The sequence below is a fragment of the Sorex fumeus genome, unplaced genomic scaffold, assembly GCF_029834395.1.
Source record: "Sorex fumeus unplaced genomic scaffold, SorFum_2.1 ptg000007l, whole genome shotgun sequence".
NCBI classification, from domain to species: Eukaryota; Metazoa; Chordata; class Mammalia; order Eulipotyphla; family Soricidae; genus Sorex; species Sorex fumeus.
This window is the reverse complement of record NW_026606064.1, coordinates 916,488-936,535: the sequence shown is the minus strand read 5'-3', so window position 1 is coordinate 936,535 and position 20,048 is coordinate 916,488. Positions and strand designations below refer to the sequence as shown.

Below are 20,048 nucleotides of genomic sequence, written 5' to 3'. Positions count from 1 at the left end.
GGTAGGTGTAATGCCTACATACTAGAAGATGGGGGATCTGGGTGGAGGAGGCCCAGTCCCAATCTGAGCAGGCTTGGAGATCTACGCCCCAGGTCCCACACACCTGGGTTCCTCTGCCTGTTTGGCTCATCCTAATGTGTGGAGAGTGGTCTTAAGCATAGCTGTGGCTGGAACCAGAGGTCTTCGGCTGCCGGGGCTCTGCTCGGAGTGGGGAGGGACACTAAACCCACCCTCCTCCAAGGGGCCCCAGTGAGGACAGCCAGGCATGGAGGCAAGAGACTCTGCCCTTCTCTAAAATAAAATTTTAAAAGAACAAGAAAGATAATGCAGCAGGTAGGGTTCTTGCCTTGCATGTAGCCAGCCTGGGTTGGTTCCCCAATGCCCACCAGGAATGATCCCTGTGTGCAGAGCCAAGAGCAAGCCCTGAGCACAGCTGGGTGTGACTTCATAGTGCCATTTAATTTTTTTTCAAAGCTATACATAGATGAAGAAAAATACCAAAAAAAAAATTATAAAAGAAATGAAAAAAGGCTTCCTAACTATAAAGGGTGTTAGGAAATTTTTTTGCATCTTAGTGCACAATCATTTTTATTTTATTGCTCAGTTTTACCTCTGTCATGTTGTTGTTGAAAGGCACTTAAAGGTTGATTTATTTCGTGGAGTTTTAAGCTATAGAAAGAAAAATAACAAAAATTAGAGCATTCCAGGGGACAGAGCAACAGTACAGTCAGTAGAACGCTTGCCAGCAGCAAACCTAGGTTCCATCCCTGGCATCCTATATAGTCCCTTGAGCACCATCAGGAGTGACCCCTGAGCATAGAGCCAGGAGTAATCCATGAGCATTGTTGGGTGTGGCTCACACACCCTCCAAAATAAAAAATTTAGAGTATCTCTGATTCACAGAGGATGAAGAAACCCGCAGCTCTTGCCATGGATTCTTCTCCCAAAGTGGGGTTTAATGGAATACAAAGAAAGACCCTAACAAATTAAAAACCCAGCCCACCCCACAATTTGCACTAATGAAATTGCTGAAATAGTCCAACTGAATTATTTCCTTAGGTGACTCAAGGTGCATAGAAAATAAACTATATAACAAAAAATTCATATTTATGAATGTTTAATGTCTGTCTAAGAGATAATCCTTTTTCTTGCTTCCTTTGCCTCATAATGCCATTTTATTTTTTTCAAAGCTTAAACATAGATGAAGATCTATCCAATGGCCCTGAAAAATCATACCAGGGTGTCTGAATTTACTTTTTGTGGACTTACTCAGTCTCAAGAGCTAAGTTTGCTCTTATTTTTCTTCTTATCTCTAGTTTATGCAACGACTGTGTTAGCCAATATAGCCATCATGGTGGCCGTCACCTGTGAGTCCCGTCTTCACACACCCATGTACTTCCTGCTGCGCAATCTCTCCGTCTTGGACATCTGCTTCTCCTCCATCACTACTCCAAAGGTCCTCATAGACCTTCTCTCCAGGAGAAAGACCATCTCCTTCGATGGCTGCATCACGCAGATCTTTTTCTTTCATTTCCTCGGTGGAGCAGATATCTTCTCTCTCTCTGTGATGGCCTTTGATCGCTACATGGCCATCTCCAAGCCCTTGCATTATGTGACCATCATGAGTAGGGGGCGGTGCACTGCCCTCATTGTAGCCTCCTGGGTGGGGGGCTTTGCTCACTCCATTGTGCAGATTGCCCTGTTACTCCCCCTCCCCTTCTGCGGACCCAATGTTGTTGATGGTTTCTACTGCGACGTCCCCCAGGTCCTGAAACTTGCCTGTACTGACACCTTTGTTCTTGAACTCCTGATGATTTCCAACAATGGCCTCATCACTACCTTGTGGTTTGTCCTTCTTCTTGCATCCTACACGGTGATATTAATGATGCTGAGGTCTCACACTGGGGAGGGCAGAAAGAAAGCCCTCTCCACCTGCACCTCCCACATCACCGTGGTCACCCTGCACTTCGTGCCCTGCATCTACGTCTATGCCCGGCCCTTCACTGCCCTCCCCATGGACAGAGCTGTCTCAGTCACTTTTACTATCATCATTCCTGTTCTGAACCCTCTGATCTACACCCTGAGGAACCAGGAGATGAAGTCATCCATGAAGAGACTGAAGAAAAGACTCACACGTTCTGAAAGGGAATAGCCTTGTATGACTTACATAAAGATGCAAATAAAACTTAAAATTTTCTCATTTTAGCACAGCAGGTAAGACACTTGCCTTGCATGCATCCAACCCAGGTTCAATTCCCTGTATCCTATATGTACCCTTCAGACACCACCGGGAGTAATTCCCAAATGCAGAACCAGAACTGACTCCTGAGCATCACTGGGTATGAGCAAATAATTTTTTAAATATTTTTGGAGCCACACCCAGCAGCACTCAGGGTTTATTCTTGGCTCTGTGCTCAGAGACCACTCCTGGAAGGGTTTTAGGGATGATATGAAGTGCCAGAAATCGAACCCAGGCTTGCCTCATGCAAGGCAAGAATCCTACCTGCGGGGCCGGAGTGATAGTACAGCGGGTAGGGCATTTGCCTTGCACACGGCCGACCCTGGTTCAATCCCTGACATCCCATATGGTCCCCCAAGTACCCCCAGGAGTAATTCCTGAACTTTGCTGGGTCTGACCCAAAGAGCAAAAAAAAAAAAAAGAGTCCTACCTGTTCTACCATTGCTCCCCTAAAATGTTTTTCTAATTTATTTATTGAATCACCATGAGAAAAGTTACAAAGCTTTCAGGTTTAAGTCTTGGTAAACACCCCTCCCCTCACCAGTAATTATTTCTTATCACCAAGAACCCCAATATAGCCCCCCTCACACCCCTCCCAATGCCTGTGAGGCAGACGATTTTTATTTAACTCTCCCTCTATTTTGATTACATTCATTATTTCGACAAAAGATACACCATTATTGCTTGGAATTCCCACCCCCCCAACAATCAGAACTGCTGAAAAGGCATTGTGAAATAATTTGTTTTCTATTAGTGGTTATGAAAAACCATACGATGTTGCACGGCCGCAATAGCAGCCATGCGATTTTGGATTTCTGATATTTTACTAATTAAATCTGGAGGGATTTCTGCCAAGAGCCAGATAATTACCAGATTGGTTTCTGTGTGTCTGGTGCCATGGCGGTACCGAAGAGCCATTCGTGGGGGCAACTCGTGTCCTCGGTTGGACATGAAGGACGAGCCGATTAGCCATCCTTCCCATGAGACTTCCCATGTCCCATCATCACAGACTCATACCTGGCTTTCCAACAAGCTCTGAGGCGGCAGTCAGCATGCTGCTGGGGCGGGGGTGGGGGGGGTGGGTGGGGAGGGAAGGTGGAAGAGATAGACACTCTTTCCCTCCCAGGGGGACATGGCACTATAGTTTAACTCATAGTCCATTCACATTTCTGCCACAAGCTGCTGCAGTCCCAAAATATTTTAATATTAGCTGTCACATGCTGTGACTTGCTCATATATAAATAAACAGAGAAGATGACACAAACAAAAGGAATCTTTAATTTGAGACAAAAGTATCACAAAGGAAAACTGGCAGAAAGTTAAGCAAAAAAATGTCTTTTTTTTAAATACTTTTTGTAGAATGAAATTTACTTAGAAAATCTTAGAAATATTTCTGATGTGAGGGAAGATTAAGAGAGAAACACTTGTTTAAGGGAGAACACAGGCTTCTACGAAGTGGAAAAGGTTTCATATAAACATGATAATTATGTGGACTGGAGAACAGATGCTTTGCATATTGAAGAACCAGATTTCATCCCCAGTACTTCATGATCCTCATGCTAAGTGTAATTTTTAAGAAGTTTAGAACTATTTGTTGTATTTCCTTGAAAAATGACTCTGTCATTCTGATCAAGATTATGCTGAATCTATAGATTATTTTAGACAAGATAATCATTTGAATAATATTGAATCTTCCCAACTATAAACATGGGATATTTTTTGTCTTTCCATTTTTTTGTGTGTGTTCATCTTTTTTTTGTTTTGGTTTTTGGGAGTTTTTTTTGTTTGTTGTTGTTTTTGCTTTTTGGGTCACACCCCACGATGCACAGGGGTTACTGCCTTTGCACTCAGGAATTACTCCTGCTGGTACTTGGGAATCATATGGGATGCTGGGAATCGAACCCCAGGTCGGCCGTGTGCAAGGCAAATGCCCTACCCACTGTACTACCCGCTACATCCCCTCATCTGTTTCTTTACACGTTGTCTTATAATTTTCAGCATATGGGTCTTTCACATCCTTTGTTAGGTTTACCCCCAAAAAATAAATATACCCTGGGACTATGAGGATTCTATTAGAATTGACCTAATAGAATTCTTACTAAAGACAAGCCAGGATGCAGTTGATTTAGTCACAGGACAGCGGGCCTCTGAACAATTCCATTCCTAAGATTCCCTGACTTCACTGGGTCCCTGTTAGAAACCCTTAATCAACAGGGAGTAGCCAAAATGACTCAATGTCTCTTCCTCGGATTTCAATCAGGGTTATATCTTTGAGAGGGGGAATGAAAGAGGAAGTCTGTTTCTCCTTGCCAGCCGCAGTGAGAAGTCTCATTTTTTTATTGTCTCCATCCTACATTTTTAACACCCCTTTGAATTCCTGGGCTTTTTCTGATACATGAGAAGATAATAATTCCCCAAACGATAGATTCTGCCCCAGATATTATGCTTACCAAAATTAAAGAGATAGCTTGGGGGTGGGGGTAGGGGAAGTGGCAGGAGGAGGGAAACTCGGGTCCTTGGTGGCAGGAAATGGACACTGGCAGAGGGATCATTGTATGATGAAACCCGATCATGAAACAGCTTTGTCACTGTGTATCTCATGGTAACCCAGTTAAAATGAAAATAAAAAATAAAATAAGAGATAATGTATAATAGGGAAGGTTCATGGTCAAATGTATCATCCAAAGGACCTAAAGCTAGACAGACCACCTATTTTCAATAAACATTTCATTTTCTGTAAACATTTAACGAACCCAGCCTTCAAAGATAAAGACCTACATAAAAGACCTTCACTTTTAACTTAGTTCTAAACTATGTTTCTATCCACTGGAGAGTTTCTTTCCCTTTAATTCTCCAATAAACGTTTCTACTTTTAAATAATAATAATAAACACAAGCCAGGATGACCAGCTATCATCTAGAGGACAGCAGAGGATGAGTAGTTTAATTGGATATGGACATGACATCAGATATTAACTGTTGGGGAGTTCTAGCTAAGGCAATAGTATCTTTGCCAAAATTAGACAATGAATAGAAGAAGCCCAACACAGAAGTCCAAAAGTCAAAAACTACTTGAAAAGTTCAGAAGATCCTGACTAGAGCTTACTCAATGAGAATGCTAGGAAAGGCGTGTTCCTGATCATATGTGCCTGAATAATTTCTTAATTACTCCCACTGAAACACTCACCACCAGCAGTGTTTCCACAAACATATCTATCTTTTTCCCTCTGGTAATTCTCATGCTAGTTCTGAGATCAAGGTATTTTTAAATAGGAAGGGTCATTGTGAATCAGCATGGAATATTAAGAAGATCGTTCTTGAGTCTGTCTTCTTCACATTAAGAGAGAATACAAGGTAAAGAAATCACTGACCTTCAAAAGAGTATTTTGCAAAATATTTGTAAGCTACAGGAGTGTCCTATTGATGGGAACATTATTTAAAATGTTGGAGTCCTTGAGGAAGGTGGAGATTTTAAATAAGAAGTATAATTCTGCATGAGTGTGTGAGACTGTGGCATCTGGTGTCTGTCATAAGACTCAGAAAATAAGGGTACGAAAGGTTGATAAAGATGTCAGAGCTAACGTTGTTAAATATCATGAATCAAATTTATTATGTACACAGATGCTTCATTTGAGATTGAAGTTTCAGTGCTACCACAGACAAGAAAAGAAACAAAGAAGACGAGAGACAGAAATGAGTTGGTTTTGTCTTGAGCAGAAGACAGTCTTTTGTTTTAGATTTTCGTAAGAAGAGAGAATTCAGTTTATTTTCTCTAAATGGATCTTCCCAGACTAGGCTATATAGATGTTTCTTATGAGAAATGTGAAGTTCTGAGAAAAATAAAGTATTTGATACCTAAAAAAAGTTGAAAGACTTATACAACATACATGCTGTTACTAAGATTTAACAAAAGCAATGTATTTTCACCATAGGTTATTATGTACACAGACTACTATAACTCTCAAGAACTTTCATAGTTTATCGTTTGAAAAACGGATATAATGAATTATTTTTAAATTGAAACAGAAAAATCCACTGAGGAAAAAACACTTTATCTTTAAACTGAGGGAGACACTTAGACCAAGTATTCCAAGTGAGCAAAGGGAATAACCTGTTTGAGGGGACTGAGGAGAGTGAATTACCCTCTGAGGAGAGTGAACTATTTCCTACCTGCTTTTACTTAGGGTTTACAAACACACACACACACACACACACACACACACACACACACACACGCATGCATACCCCTAACACTGTTTGGTTAGGCCCCAAACAAAATCAAGACAAAACAAAAACTGGTTCTACTTTTGTGTTGTTATAGGATTGTTTTGTGATTACTATAAATCATCATTTTATTACATTGTTATTTAGTGATTCAAAATTTGAAAGACAATGATAGTTGTAAATGATCACTCTGGACAAGAACTGAGTAATGGAAGTAGGTAAAGGGACAAACATGATAACAACCAGTACTTGTTAATGAAAACCACAGTGCCCAGAAGAAAGAGAGAGAGAGAGAGAGAGAGAGAGACAGAGACAGAGACAGAGACAGAGACAAGACAGAGAGGTACCTGCCATAGAGGCAGGCTGGGGGAGAGATGTAGGGGACTTGTGAAGAGGGTGGCAGGAGGGAAACTGAGAACACTGGTAGTGGGAAATGTGAGCTGATGAAGGAACGGGTATTGGAACATCGTATGACTGAAACCCAATCACGAACCACCTTGTATCTCTGTCACTGTCCTCCCGTTATTCATTGATTTGCTCGAGCGGGCACCAGTAACATCTCACAACAAATTGTGAGACCTGTTGTTATTGTTTTTGGCATATCGAATACGGCACAGGTAGTTTGCCAGGCTTTGCCATGCGGGCGAGATACTCTCAGTAGCTTGCCAGGCTCTCCGAGAGGGGTGGAGGAATCGAACTCGGGTCAGCCATGTTGGCTGCGTGCAAGGCAAACGCCCTACCCGCTATGCTGTGCTATCGCTCCAGCCCTATATCTCTGTATCTCAGAGTAATTCAATTTAAAAAAATTTGAAGAGTGTTTTATTAGAATTATTCAGAACTATTCTGCAGGTGAGAATTCTTAATTTATTTCAATGATCTCACTCTAAGAGAAAACGCCTCACGCAGCTCAAAGGACATGAGTCACAGCAAAGAGGCACAGACAATGGCCACACCTGGGACCTGGTTCAGCAATAATTCACTTCTGAACACTTAACACATCCCTCACCACCTTAGTAAATAGACCTTAGATAGTTGAAAGATTACTTTCCTGCATTTCCTTTGATAGTTATTATTCAGAACGAAAGAATAAGAGTGTAGTTATGCAGTAAAGTATCATTCGAGGCCCCTAGAGCATTAACCTCAGAACCTGAAATAATGCCTCAGATATTACCTAATTCCTGACTCTACGGGTCTGAAACTGTGATAAACGCTCTCTGAAATAGCGCTTTATTTCTTTGCAAGCTCCACAAGGAAGAAGAAAAATGACTCAATGGAGTTGGGAAATGGCACCAGGGTAAAAGAATTTATATTTCTGGGAATTACCCAGTCCCAAGATCTGAGCTTGATCTTGTTTCTTTTTCTGGCTCTTGTATACGTGACAACTTTGCTGGGAAACCTCCTCATCCTGGTCACCGTCACCTGTGAGTCTCGCCTTCACACCCCCATGTACTTCCTGCTCCGCAATCTTGCCATCCTTGACATCTGCTTCTCCTCCATCACTGCTCCCAAGGTCTTGGTGGACCTCCTGTCGAAGAGAAAGACCATCTCCTACGCAAACTGCATGACACAGATATTCTTCTTCCATCTCCTTGGTGGGGCAGACGTTTTCTCTCTCTCTGTGATGGCCCTTGATCGCTACATGGCCATCTCCAAGCCCTTGCATTATGTGACCATCATGAGCAGGGAGCGATGTTTCATCCTCATTGCGGCCTCCTTGGTGGGGGGCTTTGTCCATTCCATTGTGCAGATTTCCCTGTTACTCCCCCTCCCCTTCTGTGGACCCAATGTTGTGGACAGTTTCTACTGTGATGTCCCCCAGATCCTGAAACTTGCCTGCACTAACACCTTTCGTCTTGAACTCTTAATGATTTCCAACAATGGCTTGCTATCTGTCCTGTGGTTCATCTTCCTGCTAGTGTCTTATATGTTCATCCTCATGTTGCTGAGGTCTCAGGCAGGGGAAGGCGGGAGGAAAGCCCTCTCCACCTGCACCTCCCACATCACTGTAGTGACTCTGCACTTTGTACCCTGCATCGACGTCTATGCCCGACCCTTCACTGCCCTCCCCTCTGATAAGGTCATCTTCATCACTTTCACTGTCATCTCCCCTCTGCTGAACCCCCTGATCTATACTCTGAGGAACCAAGAGATAAAGACAGCCATGAGAAGACTTAAAAGTAATGCCTTCTTCTAAGATAAATTAGAGTAACAACCCCCAAGCTCTTCTACATCACTAATGACTACTTTTATTATCTTCTTCAGGGCTTCAGACTTATACCCAAATATATTGCCAAGGAATAATTCCAACTACTAGATAACATTTATTTTCTCATTTAAATGAAGGGGTCACTGAGACCCAGTTTTCTGTGGGGGGAAGGGGGTTGGTGGATTTTTGTTTTTGTTGCTTTTTAGGTCACACCCAGTGTTATTCTGCGGTTACTCCAGGCTCTGCAGACAGGAATCACTCCTGGTGGTGCTTGGGTTACCAAAACGGATGCCAGGGATCAAACCCAGGTTAGTTTCTTGCAAGGCAAACACTCTACCCACTGTACTGTCACTCCAGCCTTAACATCCTACAGTTGCTCCAGCCCTAACTCAGTTTTCTGATAACCATGAAGTAAATAAAGGTAAAGGTAAAGGTAAAGGCCCTCCCGTTGATCGTTGATTTGCTCGAGCGGGCCCAGTAACGTCTCCATTGGAGACTTTGGTGTTACTGTGTCTGGCATATCGACTACTCTCGGTAGCTTGCCGGGCTCTCCAAGAGGGGCGGAGGAATCGAACTCGGGTCGGCCATGTTGGCTGCGTGCAAGGCAGACGCCCTACCCGCTGTGCTATCGCTCCAGCCCTACGAAGTAAATAAGGGTACAAAATTAACCTGACAGCTCTACTTCTCTCAAAGGCTAAAATGGTGTGTCCAAGAGGACAAACATTAAGCAGCTAAATGTATTTTTTTTTTGCTTTTTGGGTCACATCTGGTGATGCACAGGGGTTACTCCTGGCTCATGCACTCAGGAATTACTCCTGGTGGTGCCCGGGGAACCATATAGGGTGCTGGAAACTGAAACTGGGTCAGATGCGTGCAGGCAAACGCCTTACCCACTATCGCTCAGCCCCTAAATGTATTTTTTCAAGCAGAAAATAAATAGAAGCCTAATTTACTCGGCATCTTAAGAATAGAAATAAAACTTCAAGTATCAGATTTATTGTTTTTCCACAATCAACATATGTTTTATTACATTAATGGATCTACCGCTGTCAAACTGCAGCTGTGGTCTAGAAAACTCATGTGAGCAGTGCTCCTGCAGTATCTTTAGCTTATCACAGATTCAGTGATTTTCTTTTTTTTTCCACTTTTTATAATTTTATTTATTGAATCACCGTGAGAGCAGTTACAAAGCTTTCGGGTCTAAGTCTCGTTCATACAGTGAAACACCTGTATCTTCACCAATGCCCATTCTCTACCCCCAACAACCCCAGTATGCCCCCAACCCACACCCTCCCCCTACCTGTGGGGCAGATAATGTCCACATTACTCTCTCTCTACTTTGATCACATTCAATATTTTGACACCAGACCCACCATTACTATTTGAGATTTTACCCCAACATTCAGATCTGCTGAAAAGGCAACAGTAGACAATTTGTTTTCTATTGCTGGTTATGAATAACATACAATGTCGCGTGGCTGCAGTAGTGGCTGTGCGATTTTGAAATTCAGAAATTTTAACACTTAAATCTGGAGGGATTTCTGCCAAAACCTGCTGGGTTCTGAGATTTTCTCCTGAGTCTCTGGGATCATGGCCGTTAAACAGCTTGATCAGGAGCCAGAGAAGCCGTTCATAGGCAGCGACTCGAGGTCTCATTGGGATGGAGAGGAAAGGGCCAGCTCCAGCCCCATCCCATGAGGCCCCGCGTCTTTCGTCACTGCGGATCCAAACCTGACTGTCTAGTGGGCTCTGGAGGATTTCGGCTGAGCAGCCAAGGGGGAGCAGGTGGAGGGACAGCACCCTTTCCCCCGTGGGGTGGCCCAGTGACAGTAACCTACTGCAGAGTCCGGACATATTTCTGCCAAAAGCTGCTGGGATTCAAGATTTGTTCCTGAGTCTCTGGGATCAGGCCATTAAGCAGCTTGATCAGGAGCCAGAGAAGCCGTTTGTGGGCGGCAACTTGAGGTCTCGTTGGGGTGGGGAGGAAAGGGCTGGCTCCACCCCCATCCCGTGAGGCCCCATGTGTCTCGTCACTGCGGGTCCAAACCTGACTGTCTCTAGAGAATGATGGTCACCGGGCCACCAGGGGAAACAGGCCAAGGCAAGAAACCTATTCCCACCTGGAGTGGCCCAGCGCCGGTAACCTACTACAGGAACAGGACACATTTCTGCCAAAAGTCGTTGGGTTCTGAGATTCATTTCTGAGTCTCTGGGATCATGGCGATTAAGCAGTTCTATCAGGAGCCAGAAAGGCCATGCCTCCAATTATATAGCAGAGCCGGAGGTGGTTAGTGGGTGTGTTTCCCACACACGTGACTTTTGGCCGTTTAATTTCTTGGTAAACTTTGCCCCAAGTTCTTGACGTCTGGCCAAAGGCACAGCAGCAATTTTGGGGTATCTGGAAGTCTAAAGTCTAAAGTCTTCAATTCAAGTCTCAGGCTGCTGATGCACTCGCCTCACAGGTACAGATTGACTTGCTGGCAGCACCATACCCCCATCGGTGATTTTCTTAACTTAGTTAAACTCCATATGGGCTCCTACCCTATAGAGAACATTAAAGGTTAACCTTAAAGAAACCCTGATGGTTTCCTATCAAGCTAAATGTGCCTACAGGGAATTCATTATAGGGCTGGAGCTATAGTACAGTGGGTAGAGTGTTTTCCTTGCATGCAGTCGACCTAGGTTTGATCCCCAGCATCCTATAGGACCCCCCAAGCACCACCAGGAGTTATTTCTGAGTGCAGAGCCAGGAATAACCCTGAGCATTGCCAGGTGTCAATCAAAAAGCAGGGGGGCAAAGGGAATCTACTATAGACTGAACATGCCAGATTGCCGGATTCACATACTCTTGGAATTGTAGACAAAGACACAACTCCAAGATTCCATGCATTACCCAGTTCACTCTTATTATTCAACAAGAGATTTTTCCAATTGCAGTTTCACTAAGGCTAATCTCAGTTTGGCTTCACCATTAAGGATTTTTTTTTAATTTTTTATTTATTTGTTGAATCACCGTGAGAACAGTAACAAAGCCTTTCAATTCAAGTCTCAGTTGGTCATACAATGATCAAACACCTGTCCCTTCACCAGTGCACATTTTCCACCACCAAGAACCCCAGTATACCCACCTTCCACCCAGCCCCCACCTGTGTGGCAGATTTCCACTTTACTCTCTCTCTCTCTCTCTCTCTCTCTCTCTATATATATATATATATATATATATATATATATATATTACGACAAAAGACCCACCACTGTTATTTGGAATTTTCCCCAACATTCATACCTGCCACAAAGACATAATTAGAAAATTTGTTTTCTCCAGGGATAGACATAGAAAGATTGCATTCATCTGGGGGATATAAAGTAACAAAGTATGAGATTAATACCCAAGAATAGCTGAGATCAGCACCAGGAGGATTACTCCATAACTTAGAGGCCAGCCGGGTATCCTAGAGGAAAGGGCAGTTCAGATAGAGAAGGGAGCACCAAATAAAGGGTGTTTGGAGGATCCTCCCAGGAGGGGAGATGCATGTCGAAAGTAGACTATGGACTGAACATGTTTGCCACTCAATGCCTCTTTTGCAGACCACAACACCCAAAAGGAGAGAGAGAACACAGGGGATTGCCCTGCCACAGAGACAGGGGGGATGGGGAGATGGGGGTGGGAGGGATATTATCCATGGTGGTGGAAAATGGGCACTGGTGGAGGGATGGGTATCTGATCATTGTATAATTGAAACCAAAGCACAAAAAATTGTAAAAAAAAAAATTTGTTTTCTAATGTTGATTATGAAGAGCATATGATGCTGTGTGGCCACAATAGCAGCCACGTGAATTTGGATTTCTAATATTTTAGTAATAAACCTAGAGGGATTACTGCCAGAAGTCCCTGGGTTCCGAGATTGGTATGTGTGCCTCTGGGTTCATGGTCGATCAGAAGCCGGAGGAGGCGTTTGAAGGTGGCAAGGCAGAGCATTGTCATGGCGGGGAGCAGGGCCGATTCCACGCCCCATCTCACGAAGCTCCATGTGCCTCGTCAATGCAGTCACATACCTGGCTGTTCATTAAAAAGTGCAGGCCACCATGTCACCACCGCAGAGTGGGACAGGCGGAGGGGCAAACACCCTCCCCCTCCCAGAGCGGCATAGCACCATAGTTAAATACACAGTCTAGACGTATTTCTTTTGCTCAGATTTTTCCACCACCATTCAAGCCTGATTCTCAGGGAGAAATGCTGGATGATTTACCTTCCATTGATCACTTTGCATATCAGGAAATGTCACCGGGATTCCATCTGGAGAAGATGGGGAGACAGCACCGACCTCATCTGGGACCTCCCGGGGATATCGGCTCTGTTTGGGGCCCGGAGCATTCTCCGGGAGCTATGGGGCCCTCCAGCTGGTTTTCTTCTTGGCTGCTGTGTGCTGTAATATGGCACTTGGGGGAGAGTTGTGGGCATGACTTCTGGAATCAGGAGTTTCTTGGGAGCCGGAGTGGCTCCATTGCAGTTCAGAAAAAATTGTCCTCGTACCCCCATGCCAGAGCCATGCTTGTAGAAGCTCATGGTCACCGGGATTCCATCTGGAGAAGGCGTCACCATTAAGGATTTGCCACGGTCCCTCTGGAGACAATAAGGACAGGCGTTGAAGAATATGGAACTTGAATGGATAAGTTTTTAACTGTTTGAAAATAGTAAATACTAGTATTTTTCTGTTTGGGAAAGCATGGTAGAAGTAAAGAGTAAATATTTGTCTCGAATATTTTTTGTTGTTTTTTATTGGGGGGGAGGAGAGAAAGGATGGTACACACCCAGGATTTACTCCTGGCTCTTAACTCATGGATCACTCCTGGCTGGGTTCAACGGATCATTTGAAGACACAAGGATCAGACCCTGGTCACTATGAGCAAGGCAAGTGCCCTATGCTCTGTGTTATCACCATATTCCCCCCAAAAATTTATCATACAAATACACTTCAATGGTATCTGGATGGTATGAGGTTCAGAGCAGAGATGAAAAAGTGAAATACCACTTCTATACTGGAGTTGTAGTGGGGTAACAAGCGTAAGTATTGATTGACAAAAGTAAGGTAGGTAATAAATAAATGAGACAAATCACCTTTTTTGTTTGCAATTTAGGCAATATGGTTGCAGTACTGTTAACAACTGTGGTTCAGTTATACAAAGTTACTGCAACTTTACCACTAACAAAGTTCTCAAGACTCTCCACTATTCTTTATTCCACTCTTAATTTTTTTTTTGGTGTTGAGACTTACAGGGCTAGGAAGGCACAACCAGCTCTGCTCAGGGCCCAAGGATTTCTCATTATTCAACCTGATATGTGTAATCCACTGTTATGTTCTCTATATACCTTAGATGACTGAGGACCTCCAGTATTCATCCATCATCTTCCAATTTATTTTGCTTAACCTCACAGCTCCATTCAACTTGCAGTGAACTGCAGGATTTCATCTTCTCTCACAAGTGTGCAATATCCCATTATGTAGATATACCATAACCTCTTTATCCCCTCATCTGCTGTTGGATATTTGGGTTGCTACCATGTCATGATTATTACTGTGGTGAATATAGCTATGCATATGATTTGTTGAATTAATGTTTTGGGGTTCTTGGAGCAGATGCCAAGTATGATGATGACTGGATCAGATGGGATTTCTGTTCTTTCATTTTGAGAGAAGTCTCCCTACTGTTTTCCACAGAGGCGGAGGCAGACAGCATTCCCAACAGCAGTGGAAGAGGGTTCCCTTTCACCACAGGTAGGACAACATTGGTGGTCTCCCGCCTGCTTTTTCTCACATTCTCAGTGCTGAGAGATTACATCTCCCTGTCCTTTTGATTTACATTTCCCTGAAAACATGTGATGATGAACACTATTGTCATACTCCGACTGGCCATCCAATATGTATTCTCTTTTGGGGAGTGGTAGTGAGGCACAACTGGCTTTGCTCAAAACTCACTTCTGGTTCTGTGCTTAAAGGATCACTCCTGGCTGTGCACGGGGAATCATACACAGTGCATGGTATGGACCACAATGAAAACTAGTGCAAATGGCTCCTCTGCATGTCTTTTTTTTGGGGGGGGTGTTATATTAGGGGGCAGAAGCAGGGGAGGTGTTTGATATGTCTTCTTTAAGAAAGTGTTCATCTAGTCTACCCACTTTTTGTTGGGATGAGCAAAGATCTTTTGAAATCTCATTGCTTTTTGGGGCTTTCTAAAAGACTAAGTGCTTTGGAGATAAGTAGTATATACAAAACTCCATTTCCTATGACAAAAGGAAAAGGATTTCTTTTCTGTACGAAGATCAGAACATTTTGTTTAGTGAAAGAACAAATTTTATTTAAAAATAAAGTTCTATGGGGGCCGAGGGAGGACACTTGCCTTGCACGCAGTCAACCCGTGTTCAATCCACAGCAGCCCACACAGTTACCTGTGCACAACCAGGAGCATTTTCAGAGGGCAATTCCTGAGCATCACTAGGTGTGACCCGAAAATAAAACCAAACATAAAGTTCTATTTAAAATAAAATTCTATTTAAAATTTTGATAAGTTCTTCAGTGTCTCCCACACTGGAGAGACCTCTTTTCCTACTTGTTGTAGTGTCAGGTAATGAACCCAGGGTCTCACACATAGCAAGGTGAATGCTCTACCTCCAGGCTGCAAACACAAGTTGTTTTGATCCCTTGCCACTGAGGCTCTCTCCCACAGGGCAGAGCCTGGCAAGCTCCCCGGGACATATTCTATATGCCAAACACCGTAACAACAAGTCTCACAATGGAGACGTTGCTGGGCCGGCTCCAGCAAATCAATGAACGGGAGGATAGTGCTACAGCGCTACAGTGCCACTAGAGGGAGCAATTCCAATACCATAGTTCTTAGGCAGACTTGAAAGAAACTTTTCCCCCAAAAAATAAAGCAGCAGCGAGACTTAGACTCGAAAGCTTTGTAACTGCTCTCACGGTGATTCAATAAATAAAATTATAAAAAATGAAAAAAAAGTAAGGTGGAGTTCATGCACAATTCAATCAGCTAATCAGTGGCTGAAAAAATAGCAGTACTCCTACATAAAAATAAATAAATAAATAAATAAATAAATAAAAAATGAAGCAGCAAAAATTCCTATCCCATTAGTTACTCTAACCTAAACAACAACAAAAACTGGAGTGGAAAATGACGTTGTAGATAAGCTATTTATTACACAGACTATCACAGCGTCCAGAAGCTTCCTGAACACTGACCTGAAGGTCCACTGGGTACAACTTTTAGTCTCAGGCTAATCAGAGCTGGAAATCTCTGCCACCAAATCAGCAGCTCCCAATGCAAACTGCTTTAATAAAAATGCAAAGTTACAGGCTCCATCTCTAATAGATTTCGTAGTTCTGTTGTACAATCTATCATTTTAGCGGAACCCCTGGTGAGTTCCGTGCCCTCGACCTGACACTTTCCACACTTCGAGAGACAGTTTCTTCTGGGCAATATTTTGATACTATGGGTCTCAATCTCTAAAGCATGTGATGTGATTCATCAGTCTGATCAAACACTTTGGAAAAAATGAGCTAGTCTAGAATAGAATAGAAAAGCCACAGCATTCATCAAATATATTTAAAACAATTGCTTTATAATCCATTGATTTCAGATGCATACATAAGCATAGTGGTCTTGATAGAAAAAAAACATGTTTATTAGCATGTGCTTAAAGTGCTGGACTAAGAAGTGCTTACTCTTTGCTTGTCTTGCAGAAATTTCCACCACAAGCCAGTGAAAAACCCAGCAACATTCCTTGAGAAGCTGGAAAACACTGGTTGATTACACTAGTGGACCCAATTAAACTTGTGCTCCGGAACTAGCCCAGAAAAAAGGGGAGAGCTCTGTTTTCTAGAATATCTGAATATCTAGATATTCTGAATATCTGCCTGAATATCGCAGGCAGCTGACAAGAGAGAACAGAAGCAGAGATTCCCAAGTATGTTATTGTGCAAAGCAGGGTCTAGACCACCTCAAGAACATAAGTTTATTTGCCATGTATTCCCAGGTTCCCAGGGTTACAAAGCCAGTCTAGGATTCTCCCAAGGACATCCCAAATGCCCTCCAAGGTCAGGTTCTGTCACCCAGTCTCAGCTGCCCGTAGGTGTTAGCCTGTTTGATATGTGGGCAGGGATCTATTTTCCTCATCACTTGAGCTTTGGGATGCCCAAAGCTGCAGTTCCAGTTCTTATGTCTGACCTCTGATCCCACACTTTTTCTGAGCATACACCTATACTCGGGGCATTCTACGGCCCCTGAAAGAAACTGTGTACTGAATCCTAAAGTTCTGCAGCCCTTGTGCATAAAACCAAGAGTGCTCAGAAAGCACGGTCTCGGCAAGAGTACTCAGCTAAAGTGCAGAGTCCTCAGCAAGACCTCAGCAAGAGCGCAAGAGAGCTCAGCAAGAAAGTCTAAAAAGAGGGGGTATGGTGCCACCAGCAAGTAAACCTGTAGGACGAGTGCATCAGAAGCCTGCTGGTGCCTTCAGACTTTCAGATACCCCCAAATTGCTGCTGTTACTTTGGCCAGACCCCAACAACTTGGGGCCAAGTTTACCAAGAAATTAAATGGCCAAAAGTTAGGTATGTGGGAGACACACCCACAAAAAACCTCCAGCTCAGATAGATAAGCTTATTTATTGGCCTTATTTCAGAGACCCATTAATCTCGATTGAGATCAAAAGATGCAGTTAGGGCTTGTAGCTCAGAGGTAGGCAGGAATCCTTGACCGAGAGCTCCAGGTTCACTTGGATCAGGACTGGGCCTCCTTCCCCAACATTCCCAATTTTCTAGTAGCTTGGCAGTCACACCCACAAACTACCCTCAATGCCATGTAATCTCATCAAAGGCCAAGACCCAGAAACTATAAACTAAAGCTCCCGGAAGAGAGCACCGTTGAGTGTTCTGACCCCGCACCAGACTGTCTCCATTGAGGCGCCTTGGAAGGGGGCGATTGAGTCTCCTTCCCTGATCCAAACAGAACCCCAGCAGCCAAAAACCTCCAGAACCCAACTGCCTCCATGCTCAAGGCCACTCTCCACATGCTCGGACAAGCCTCACCAAGATGGGGTGAACCTCACCAGATAGCAGACCGGCAGGAAAAACCATATATGAGGGAACCCGTGACTGAGACCTCCAAACCTGCTTGGATTGGGACTGGGCCTCCTCCACCCAGATCCCCAGTTTTCCTGTATCTTGGCAGTCATACCCACAAACTTCCCCTGGCACTGCCATGTACTCTCATCAATGGCTAAGACCCAGAGACTATAAACTAAAGCTCCCAGAAGAGAGCGCTGCAGAATGCCTTGGCCCCGTGCCAGGCTGTCTTCACTGGGGCACCTTGGAGGGGGGTGGGTTGAGTTTCCCTCCTTGCCCTAAGCAGAACCCTGACAGCCGAAAACCTCCAGAACCCAGCCACAGTCATGAGCAAAGCTACTCTCCACGCACTCGGACAAGCCTCACCCAAGAGGGGATGAACCATAGTAGAAATGACCCAGAGACTATAAACTAAAGACTATATAGACTATAAACTAAAGTTCCCAGAAGAGAACAATACAGAATTTCTTGGACATTATATTCTATCCATAACAAGCAATACAAAACAAATCATCTCGCATTGCCTTTTCAGCAGGTTTGAGTGGTGGTGAGACTGGCGTCAAATTTTGAATGTAACCAAAATAGAGAGAGAGTATGGGGGAAATTGTCTGCCACACAGGCAAGGAACGAGTTGGAAAAGGGGTGGGTGGAGGGAATACTGGGCATTTTGGTGGTGGAAAACGTGCACTGGTGAAGGGATGGGTGTTTGATGATTGTAGGACCGAAGCTCAAACATGAAAGCTTTGTAACTGTAAAAAAGGAGGGGGAAGTCTAAAAAGAGGGCCAGAGCGATATTACAGAGGGTAGGGCATTTGCCTTGTGCCTGGCTGACCCCGGTTCAATTCCCAGCATCCCAAGTAGTCTCCCGAAACCCCCCACCAAAAAACAAAAAAGAAAAGAAAGCCTAAGAACTAAACGGAAGAGCAGGCTCTTGCGGGGTGAGTCCTTCACATATTCACTGCCTTGTGTTCAAATCCTGGGACCAGAGACATAAACAGAGTGTCCAAAAGGAGGCCAAAGGAGTAACGCGAAGAGTTGGGCACCTGCCATGCATGCCAGAATTCAATCCACTGTACTGTGTAGTCAAGTTTCTCTAGGAGTGGTCTCTGGGTTTCCAAGCAAAGCCAAAATTATTTTTTCTGCAACTTTCACCCTAATGTGGTAGAAACCTCTCTACTAAGAATAGGTCACCTAAATATTTCTGAGATTTAGCCTGACCTCTGGTCTATTTGACGTATGCAACTATCCCCAGAGGAATAGGGAAAAAAGCCTATAAAAACAATTCACAGAATTGGCTTTTAGTAAAGATGTTACTTATTTACATCTGAAATCCAATGCCCAATTACTTCATCCTGTGATTTCTATAGCAAGAAAATATTGATTTGTTTATTTGGGGTTAGTCATTGAGAACATGCAGTATGATGTAAATTCTGTCTTTTTTCATTTATAGTTCTTCTATAGTGAATGATATCATTTTAAAATTTGACAAGTAAAGACATAGGACCACGATTAAAATCAACATATTTACTATTTCTTGTCTTGCACGCTACTGACTCAGGTTCAATCCCAGCCATCTCACATGAGTCCCTGAGCACCGCCAGGAATAATTACTGAGTGCAGAGCCAGAAGTAATTCCTGTGCAGCGCTGGGTGTGACCCAAAAAAGCAAAAACATTTTAAAAATTTAAAAAATAAATAACTACACAAAAGACCTTCACTTTTAACTTAGTCCTAAACTGTTTCTGTCAACTGGAGAGTTTCTTTCCCTTTAACTTTTCAATAATAATAATAAAGACAAGCAAGTATGACCTGCTATCATCTGGAGGACAGCAGAGGATGAGTAGTTTGATTGGATATGGACATGTCAACAGATATAACTGTTGGGGAGTTCTGGCTCACCTGACAGAACTAACTTTGCTAAAATTAGACAATGCATAAACACAGAAGTCCAAAAGTCAAAAACTACTTGAAAAGTTCAGAAGATCCTGACTAGAGCTTACTCAATGAGAATGCTAGGAAGGGCGTGTTCCTGATCATATGTGCCTGAATAATTTCTTAATTACTCCCACTGAAACACTCGCCACCAGCAGTGTTTCCACAAACATATCTATCTATATCCCTCTGGTAATTCTCGTGCTAGTTCTGAGATTAAGGTATTTTTAAATAGGAAGGGTCATTGTGAATCAGCATGGAATATTGAGAAGACAGTTCTTGAGTTTGTCTTCTTCACCTTAAAAGAGAAGA

At 43.4% G+C, this 20,048-nt stretch overlaps 2 protein-coding genes across 2 annotated transcripts; both read left to right on the top strand.

Moving 5' to 3' along the window:
• The first annotated feature begins 1,216 nt into the window (after positions 1-1,216).
• Positions 1,217-2,152, top strand: LOC130044855 (olfactory receptor 4D9-like). The gene has a single exon (XM_056137515.1). It carries the CDS (start codon positions 1,217-1,219, stop codon positions 2,150-2,152), a length of 936 nt encoding a protein of 311 aa, XP_055993490.1.
• A 5,580-nt stretch (positions 2,153-7,732) lies between these two features.
• On the top strand, positions 7,733-8,656 carry LOC130041462 (olfactory receptor 4D11-like). Its single transcript, XM_056133641.1, has one exon. The coding sequence runs from the start codon at positions 7,733-7,735 to the stop codon at positions 8,654-8,656; it is 924 nt and encodes a 307-aa protein (XP_055989616.1).
• Positions 8,657-20,048: the final 11,392 nt, after the last annotated feature.

Excerpts from the sequence above, each read along its gene's own strand:
- LOC130044855 (XM_056137515.1), top strand. The coding sequence starts at position 1,217 with ATGGCCCTGAAAAATCATACCAGGGTGTCTGAATTTACTTTTTGTGGA.
- LOC130041462 (XM_056133641.1), top strand. The coding sequence starts at position 7,733 with ATGGAGTTGGGAAATGGCACCAGGGTAAAAGAATTTATATTTCTGGGA.